Source organism: Punica granatum, chromosome 2, assembly GCF_007655135.1.
Source record: "Punica granatum isolate Tunisia-2019 chromosome 2, ASM765513v2, whole genome shotgun sequence".
NCBI classification, from domain to species: domain Eukaryota; kingdom Viridiplantae; phylum Streptophyta; class Magnoliopsida; order Myrtales; family Lythraceae; genus Punica; species Punica granatum.
In genome coordinates, this window is record NC_045128.1 from 3,000,837 (window position 1) to 3,010,615 (window position 9,779).

At 40.3% G+C, this 9,779-nt stretch overlaps 2 protein-coding genes across 2 annotated transcripts; one reads left to right on the forward strand and one right to left on the reverse strand.

Moving 5' to 3' along the window:
* Window positions 1–84: 84 nt before the first annotated feature.
* LOC116195660 (putative pentatricopeptide repeat-containing protein At5g08310, mitochondrial) lies at window positions 85–2,837 on the forward strand. The gene has a single exon (XM_031524957.1). It carries the CDS (start codon window positions 119–121, stop codon window positions 2,678–2,680), a length of 2,562 nt encoding a protein of 853 aa, XP_031380817.1. The 5' UTR covers window positions 85–118; the 3' UTR covers window positions 2,681–2,837.
* Window positions 2,785–5,948, reverse strand: LOC116195661 (3-oxoacyl-[acyl-carrier-protein] reductase FabG). The gene is made up of 4 exons (XM_031524958.1): window positions 5,614–5,948; window positions 5,090–5,292; window positions 3,842–4,071; window positions 2,785–3,237 (listed from the first exon to the last, which is right to left on the reverse strand). The coding sequence occupies exons 1-4, from the start codon at window positions 5,703–5,705 to the stop codon at window positions 2,959–2,961; spliced, it is 804 nt and encodes a 267-aa protein (XP_031380818.1). The 5' UTR covers window positions 5,706–5,948; the 3' UTR covers window positions 2,785–2,958.
* Between the last annotated feature and the right edge of the window lie 3,831 nt (window positions 5,949–9,779).

Here is a 9,779-nt window from a genome sequence, read left to right on the forward strand (position 1 = left end):
CCCACTGAGCCTGGGCCCAATCCAGCAGAGGCCCATTAAAAGAGCAACATTATACGAAGAACTCGACGCTAGCGTTCTCCCTAGCCGCCACCGCCGGCCAGAATCAAAGTTCAAACCAATGAGCCGCCATGCCCGCAACGTCCGGCTGTGGCTCTCCGTCAAGTCCTCTGACCCCATCCTCCTATGGCAAAGACCCATTTGCAGCGGCGCCAGCACAGGCCCTTGTTTGTCGTCCGACTCCAACCAATTAGTTGGCACCCTCATCTCCATCTTCACCAAACAACCCTTTTCTCAGGACGCCCCGGAGCTTCGAAATCTTGCCTCGACCCTCACCACCAGAGTTGTCGAGTCAGTCCTGAATCGGCTCAAGAGCTGGAAAGTGGCGTTAGAGTTCTTCAGTTGGGCGTCGAGCCAAAGCGGGTACAGGCACAACTGCTATACCATCAATGCCATGGCTGCAATCCTGTCACGTGCTCGACGAAATGCAGAAATGAAGACTCTTTCTTTGTATTTGGTAAATTCACAGTGCTCGATTTCCCCGGGCGCTCTGGGGTTCTTTATCAGGTGTTTGGGGGATGTGGGGATGGTCGAGGAGGCCAATGCAGTGTTTGAGCGGGTCAGAGATTCGGGCCTCTGTATACCGAATAATTATGCCTACAACTGTCTGTTGGAGGCTATTTCTCATTCTGATAAGGTTGATATTCTCGAGGCAAGATTGAAGGAGATGAGAGACTCGGGGTGCGCTTTGGATAAGTTCACTCTGACCCCTGTCCTGCAGATGTACAGCAAACTTGGGAGGATCGAATCGGTAATGGAGATTTTTGATGTGATGAGTGATCGAGGTTGGCTAGATGGGCATGTGCTCTCCATAGTGGTGATTTGTTTCAGCAAGTTGGGTATGGTCGATAGGGTCTTTGAGTTGATTGAAAGGATGGAGAGTCAAAACATTAGGCCGAATGAAAGGACTTTCCACACGTTGATTCATGGGCTCATGAAGGATTCTAGGCTGGATGCCGCCCTTGAGCTTTTCGATAAGATGAAGAGATCAGGCTTCACTTCTGACATATCCATCTATGACGTGATCATTGAAGGGCTATGTAAAAATGGACAGCTCAAGAGCGCTCTGAGCTTGTATTTGGAGATGAGGGAGTCTGGGATTCGGCCTGACTCGGTGTTGCTCATGAAGCTCTCAGGCTTCTTCTCTGAAGAGCAGATAATCCAATTGCTTGAGGAATTTCCTGAAGGAATGGACGCTAAAGCGGTGACCTTGTATTACAATTTGTTGCTAAATCTATACGTTAAAAACGGTTTAGTAGATAAAGCTCATCGTATGCTTTGTCTGATGATTGGCGCTGATTCTGATTCTAATGGTCACAACGCTGACATAGCCGAACTCATCAAGTTGAAGGGAACAGCTTTTGTTAACACCGAAGCATTTAACATTATCATTGGTGCATTGGTCCAGAAAGGTAAACTGGATTCAGCTTTGAGCCTCTTTCGGGATATGGATCAGGTTCGATGTAGGCCGACCATTAAGCTCTACAATAGCTTAATTGAGGGCCTCTGCAATTCGAACAGACTGGACGAGGCCAGGGAGCTTCTGACAGAGATGAAGGGCTCCTCAGGGCCTGACCCAACCCCATTCACACATAATTGCATATTTGGATGCCTCTGTAGGAGAGAGGATGTTATCGGAGCCCTGGAGATGGTGAAGGAGATGCGAATGAATGGGCATGAGCCATGGATTAAGCACTCCAGTGATCTCGTCAAACGGCTATGCGACAAGGGAAGGGTGAGTGACGCGTGCAGTTTTCTAGAAGATATGGTCCAAGAAGGTTTTGTTCCCGACATAGTGGCCTACTCCGCGGCAATAAATGGCCTTATCCACGCCCACAAGGTGGATCAGGCGGTGGAGCTGTTTCGGGACTTGCAGAGCCAAGGGCGTCGGCCCGATGTGGTCGCGTATAACATCCTGATCAATGGCCTCTGCAAGGTGAAGCGAGCTCCGGAGGCGCATGATATCTTCAAGGAGATGCTGCAGGACAGGCTCGTCCCATCAATCATCACATATAACTCAATGATTGATGGTTGGTGCAAGATCGGGGATATTGACAAAGCGCTGCTTTATTTGTCCAAGATGTCATCTGAGGCACAAAAAAAAGACCCCAATGTGATCACCTACACAACTCTTATCGCCGGACTGTGCAATGCGAGGAGGCCTGGTGAGGCCCTGACAATGTGGGATGAGATGAAAAAGAGAGGTTGTGAGCCTAACAATATCACCTTCATGGCGATGATTAATGGGCTCAGCAAGTGTGGGAGACCCGAGGAAGCCCGACTGTATCTTAAGGAGATGCTCGAGAAGGGGATGAGGCCTGAAATTTACGTGTATGTGGGTTTACTCAACGCTTTCATATCGGAGCTGAAGTTTGAGGAGGCGTTTGAGGTCCTGAAGGAGTTGCTCGAAAATGAAAGCTTCTCAGAGCACCGAGATAAGGCATACACAGCAGCTCTAAGGGATGTGATTGTCAACTTAGGTGAAGATGAGAGGACTTCTTCGGGCATCCGAGCTCTCATAGCGGATAGCCAAATTCCGGCGCTGCTTGATATCTTGGACAATCGAGTTCCGGCAGATATCTTGCACAATCGAGTCCAAAATGGAACGGGGGGCATTCCTTGATACGAGTATTCACCTAGAATAACCATTCGGAGATTATGATCATAAATTATTCTTACTGCAGTTAAAAGTGTATATATATATTTTTTGGTGGGGATAGACACAAGTAAATGTAACAATTTCTCAATCTCAATGAATAGAAGATTTCCAGTTGACATGAGAGCAAGTCTTTTCCTCCTTCAATTGTCTTCACCCTCTCTTATTCGAGGATACCTTCACAGCTGCCTCTAATTACTTCCCCCCAATTTTTCCTATCTATATACATGAATGAAGTACTCGAGCTACATAAAAGATCGCATCCGAGGCCTCACTATGGATTGTGCCCCGTCGACATATGTAGTTGTCCCAGTCATGAACTGAGATCCATCACTGATCAAGTAAATCACAGTCGAGGCTAGGTCGTTCTTAGGATTAAGCCATCTATTGAGTGGAGCCACATCCTTCACCAGGCTTTTTGCCCTGTCCCGGCCTACTGCCTTCGGGTACTCATCTGCCAGGTGCAGGCCCCGAGCAATCGCATTAACCCTGATTTTGTACTTCCCGATGTCCATCGCCGTAGCCTGGTTATAAAAGAAAGATTGCACCTGTCAATAGAGGATCCAAATTTCTAGGCATCTAATTTTGGAGGTCTAGCTATTCAATTTGTAATCCAAAAGCAAATGATCTTACACTGTTAAGTTATCATATTGTCTACAAAGGAATGGACCCAAACGGTTCCAGAAAGACTAATCATCAACATCTCACTCTCCATTAACCCATCTCTTATGATTACGTAAAATACTTTATAGAACCCACATTGAGAATAAGTAACATGGAGCGTGACCGCGACCCATCAATCAGGTGATATACTTCTAACTTTACACAAAAAGAAATCAGCAATCAAGAGTCAATAATCTTGCATAGTGTAACCTGGAACCCAACAGTTGGTGGCCGCTTCAATCACCCCCGACCCCAATCACCAAACGACAGAGAAAGTAGGGACAGCGTGAATTATTCGGAATACTAGGTGGAGCCAGTTTTATCTCTTTCCCAGACCAAGATAAGTAAGAAAGTGGCTTTTCAAAACTTCACCTTATCCTTTTTATTTCATAAAACATTTCATATGAATCATTCTGAAACAGCAGCATGAAGAAACAGAGAGAGAATCTTATATGTATCACTTACACGAACTAGCTGCTCTACTCCTGCCAAACAAGAGCCATATATAGCAGCTCCAGGATAGAGCCCCCTCTCCCCCCCGATTATCGTTGTCAAGAACACAATGGAGCCTCCGGACTTGTTGTCCCGCATTCTCCGACTGACTGCCCTCAAAAGAGACCACGCTGATGTAAAATTTATTTTAACCATCTTTTTGAACTCGCCTTCTTCCACTTGTAAAGGGTCTTGAATCTTCCCTGAATTAGCAAGGAAATTGTTTGAGTGGTTTCAATTTTCCACAGCGTCGTTCATCAATTGCTCCATTTCCTAGTAAAAGCTTGAGCTGGGTATGACATGAATCACACTTTTGACCATATATATTTGACCATATATATGCTTATACAATAGTTACGGATTTAAATAACTTTTTCCTAACCAATATACAATCGCGTAGAGGGATTGTTTTATTTGATAAGAAAGGAGCAAATTTATGGTCAAAGATCCATTTCGAGCTTTGCAAGAAAAGATGAACTCCTTGATCCTAATTCTACCACCACAATTTTCAGTAAGATCTGAAAAAAGCAGTTACTATTCTTGCACATGCTTTTCCGCGAATCTCACCAGTCATAGGAAATACAAATGTTGCGCAAACAACATGGTGGTTATCTTCTCGAATAATTCTACCGTGGAATGAAAAAGGTACAACTGCTTTAAAGAGAATTGAAGGATAAATACTGCTGGATCAGTTGTATTCTCAATCTGGATTCCGGGCGTATTGCCATATGACCCTGATCAGGTCGTACTCACTATGCAGTCAAAACAGTCTACTATTTTAAGTTTTACCTTGTCCAATGATAAGCAGATTAAAAAATTGCCAAATCTCCAGTTGACCAGAAGAAAAAGGCTTTCTATTGTGACATCCAAAAAGAAAAATCCCCTATGCAAGTTCAGCACCAATTCCTAGTTGCTGCCCAAAAGTAATACCCAGTACACCACTAAGTATCCTGAGCCGCAGACATAAGTCATACTCAAACAGATCCATGAACGACAGTGTTCAAATTAATGTCAACCTACACGAGATTCATCTTGATAAATCGTCGAATGCTTCTATGGTCAATTTAAATAACCATTCCCTTGTCGGGTCATGAAGGTTCGATCATTCAAAGACAATCAAAGAGCTCGGCCGATGGTCAACCTTAAATGACCACGGATTACGCATTGCACTTTCAGTTTAACCAGGATTCCGGGTAAGTGAAAGGTTTGTGGGAGAGTTACCTTCGTAGGTGTAGCAATTCACAAAAGCATCCAAACCCCCGAAGAAATTCCACGCCTTATCAACAGCTTCCTCAAATACGGCCTCACTGTCCTCCTCCATGTCCAAACCGACCACCTCAACAGTGCTAAAAACACCCATGGAGCCAACGAACCGGTCTCTGATGATGCTCCTCAGCACTCCCCCATCTCCCATCAAAACCAATCTACGCAAATTAAAACCCGAAAAGAATGAGAAAAAAAGAATCACAGTTCTTCAGCAAAGAACAGGAAAAAGTTTGAAAACGTTGTTAAGGTTTATAGCGAGGGAAAAAAAAAAAAGAAAAGAATTTTTGCTTCTGACAGCATAGGAAGCAGATCAGACAGAACCCCAAGTAAATCAGAACGAGGAAATCATCCTCAAAGATTTGCTTTCGACACTACCCAGAAAACAAAAAACCCAACTTTGTCTCTGTTCCTCGACATTTACTGGGCAAACAAACAGAAACAGGGGAAGCTCAGCTTCAGAACAGAGGAGAGAGCTCAACCTGCAGCCTCGGTTGGCCAAATGCAGGGCGAGACTGATCGAGACATCGTCGCCACTAGAAGTGAGCAAAACCCTCTTCGCCGGATTCTCCATTGCCGCCGAATCACCAAAGAACCGACCCAAAAGCTTGAACTTGTCCTGCAGAATGGCAAGACAAGATTGCAACTCTGAGATGCTTGGTCGGTGAGGCTTTATGCTGTTGTCGCTATGGGATTTATACGCGATATGGGAAGTGAAGGAACCAAAATGGAAGTTAAATTAATTAAGTGTGAAAATAAAATATAAAATTAAAAATTATGTGAAATTTCGGGAATTATTCATGGCAGGTGGCGGGGTGGCTTCTGAGATCCTGTCCGCTAGTTTCCCCCTCGTCAGATGAAAGGGGGAAGGAGGAGGACCGATCCACTACGTCCGGGCACACAGCGGGCTGCTCTTTGAAAGCACATCGCTGCCGTTGAAAAATTCCACTCCCCGTTAAAACCAAAAATCAATCCCCCAAGCTAATATTGGGAAGGGCGATGTTGATCGGGATAAGGATTTTGAAGTTTATATCTGGATTTGATTACGGTAGGATAGGAATTTTTAAGCGACTAATCCAGTTAAGAGGTATGTCTAAAGCAGACGGAATCGGGAGAACCCTCGAATTGAGAATTCTCTCGATTTCAGCAGGTGGAGCCACGACACTGGCTATCATCCCCTGATTGGAGTCGTTGGCGCCCTCTCCTACTTGGGTCACAAGCGCTTTCTATAGCCTCGATTTCATCCAAATTAACGAAAAATTTAACGTCGTGCTAGAATTATTATCAAATCGAAAGTTTGTGCATTTAAGGAAAAAAATTCGTGTTAAAATTGTTAAAATATGAAAAGTTTGTGTTTCTTTTGTTATTAATCCTAATTATAACCTATACTATTATGTAAAAGTAAAAATCTCACTCTTTATTTTTGTTTCCAAAATTATCAATTCTTTATTAACTCTAATTCATTATGACCATTAGATTTTGGACAAGATAATAATTTTGTTATATAACTTTCAATCTTAACTCCACTTTACCCTCCCTCCCTCTTTTTCCTCCCTCTCTTTAATTTCGACTAATATTAAATAAAACCAGTGCACAGTGCAGACATACATCGAAAAATATAAAATGGAGGCTCGGGTTTTAGGGAGAAGGTCGGGACAAAGAAGTCGGGGACATCTGAGGAACTTCGCTTTTTAATGATTGCTTTGTTTGGCATTCATTTAACCACCCCTTTCTTAGGTAATGTGGATTTACCAATGCAGGAGAAACCAACACAAGCCAATTTGTGACCTCAAATAATTTAAATGCAACATTACCATAATTTTGATGGATTATCTCATATTAAACGTCTTTTCTACAGACTGCATGGGATGCCATCGGCCCCTGAAATAAAATAAGGAACTTAAGATTATTTTTATATATCAACTCGAATTTGTCATTTTTTTAATGCATAAAAGTATCTTACTGTGCACTCTTTTAACTCTTTACTATGCATGCATACACCTGCTCGAATTTGTCAAATTTTTATGCATGAAGTTATCTTGATGAGCTCTCTTTTATTTTTTCTCATGACGCATTAAGTTCTTTTTTAACTATTTATTATTTTACTTTTCATTTACCTCCCCTGAAAATTAAAAATTTTCTAGATGCGTCCCGGCATGAATGTATTGTTGGAGAACGAGTTTAAGGCTTGTGAAAATTAATAAGTTAGGCCTACTAGCTCTGGGTTTGTCTGACTCCTTCAAGGCTTTTGGAAATCTTGCTCCGTTTGTTTTCAAAGTCGTGATTTAAGATTTTAACTTTAACTTTAACTCAAAACACTACACAACAAAACACACATTTCAAAAGTCAAATTGGTGGGCCCATATATTATTAAAATATAATCCCATTATAATTAATTATCTATACATTCCATTCATTTCATATTTCAAAAGTCAAACTGGTGGGCCCCATATATTTTTGTCTTCTTCTACAATCACAATCACAATCACAATCACAAATTCGTGACTTTAACTCCGAAAACAAACGCATTGATAGATTCTCCTTTCAACTCGACTCAGTCAATACGCGGCAGGCAAAGAATCTTTGAACAGCCAAAATTAATAACAATAATAATAATTATTATTATTATTATCATCATCATTATTATAGTAGTAGTAAGTCTATACCATTCACCCCAAAAAAATCTTTACTAACAAATAATTTACGATTTTATAAGAAATTCTAATCAGTTCTTCCAAATATCCTTATAACAACATACGTTGTAATTTCATAACGTATGTAATTTCATAACGACACACGTTGTAATTTCATAAATATTCAAGAATATTTTATTAATTGTAAGTATAAGGAGGATACTTAGACATATTTTTTGAGAAGATTTATCATTTTTGTTTATTAGAAACTAGAAACAGAGAAAATGGGGATAACGTGATATTTGAATAAATATAACTATATAAGTACGTGTATAAAGTTGTTAGCGGCCCGCGAGTCAATGGTGGAAAATTCTATGATACATACGCTTGAAATGCATGTATAGTACATATACATATTTATTTGAAAAACTTCAAGTGATTTACTTGAAAAAATACAAGTAAATTACCTGCATGTCCCATCCATACATCTTCAGCCCTATATTTTGTAGACCAACCAGTCAATGGCCCAATAAATATGAAAGTTTAATAATCCATGTGATGGAATACCATCAATCTATATGCCCTTTTTTTCCCCCTTTTTTTCTCCCTAAACTGGCATCGATTTTTTAGTCTCGAATTTCTAAAGAGAAGGTAGAAAATGCACGCTTATTTTTTACGGTGAAAATGCATATTCTTGCTTATCTTTCTGCAAATGTTGAAACGGAATGTAGAGAAAAGGCAAAGGCATATGATTTCACAATCACGAACGAACGTGTGTATTTACTTCGATGATCAAACAATCATTTTTCTTGATGGTTTCATCACTTAAATATATGTTTTAGAGGTCTAGAGAAGTACACCTTCATGTTTTTTTTTTTTTTGCTGAGTAATGCATAGTTTCAATAATCAAAACGAAAAAGAAGCTACATAATTACCAAGGTTCGGATATCCCTGAAAAAATACAAAGAGAGTTACAATTTGACTTTGAGCCGAATTGGCCCAGATCATGATCTACGGTGTTATCCGACCTTGGAATCCATGAATATTTCCAGTCTATAAGAGAGTTCAGAATATAAATAATATCCGATACTAAACTCTTAATTTCTCACGGATAGGTGTGTGGGTGCAAAATGACATTAACAAGCATTAGTGCATCACAACGAAACCAGATCTTCGTGAATCCTCTTTCTGCGGCTATTGAGAGTGCAAGGAGAAGTACACCTTCATGCTGCTTATATTTATTATGTATACATATACATCTTTTTTTGCTACGTACCCCTTCTCGTTATTATGTTGCTTATATTTATTATGTATACATCTGAAATACCTTAAATCAGAGGAACTTTTATTAGTCTAACATTCGAGTAATTTAAATAGTATACTTCTTCCAAATCGATTGAAAATGAGTGATATTGGATTCGTGGTCAGCACATGATTTCCCCTTTTTCTCCCTTAATTTTTTAAGCGCTTACCCTCTCTTAGCCTTTATTCGATTTTCTCATTGTTTAATTTAATTAATCTAAGAATCAAAATCAAACTTCTATATATTTCGACGAACTATTATTCTGGCCAATCATAAGTTGATAAAAGATTGACGCATTATAAAAATTAAACAAGAGAAAGGAATATTTATTTAATAAATATAGTTCACGTTTTGCACGGACTTTTCTCTCGTCATGTATTAATAAATAATTAAATAATTACGAAAAAGATAAATAATATATGAGAGAGAGGTTTCACATCACGTTACTCACGGGTCAACTAATCAAGACTTTATTCATTTCATGAGTCACCATGAGAAATTCAACTGGATCTGACACGCTAAACATCCTTCTTATTACTTATAAAATTAGATAGATAGATATACACAGAAATAAATAAATTAACTAATCTAATGGAATAAAGAGAATCAAACTACAAGACAACGAGAAATATAGCCGACTTTGCAATGTTTTTCTCCTTCTCCTCCTGCTCCTCTTCCACAACCACAACCACAACCTGAGTATCGGACCGTG

Bases quoted from the DNA above. Each gene is read 5' to 3' on its own strand.
- LOC116195660 (XM_031524957.1), top strand. From the start codon at position 119: ATGAGCCGCCATGCCCGCAACGTCCGGCTGTGGCTCTCCGTCAAGTCC.
- LOC116195661 (XM_031524958.1), bottom strand. From the start codon at position 5,705: ATGGAGAATCCGGCGAAGAGGGTTTTGCTCACTTCTAGTGGCGACGAT. The intron at 4,072-5,089 runs GTAACTCTCCCA...TTGCTAATTCAG, and splicing joins GAATTGCTACACCTACGAAG to GGAAGATTCAAGACCCTTTA. The intron at 3,238-3,841 runs GTAAGTGATACA...TTTTATAACCAG, and splicing joins GAGTAGAGCAGCTAGTTCGT to GCTACGGCGATGGACATCGG.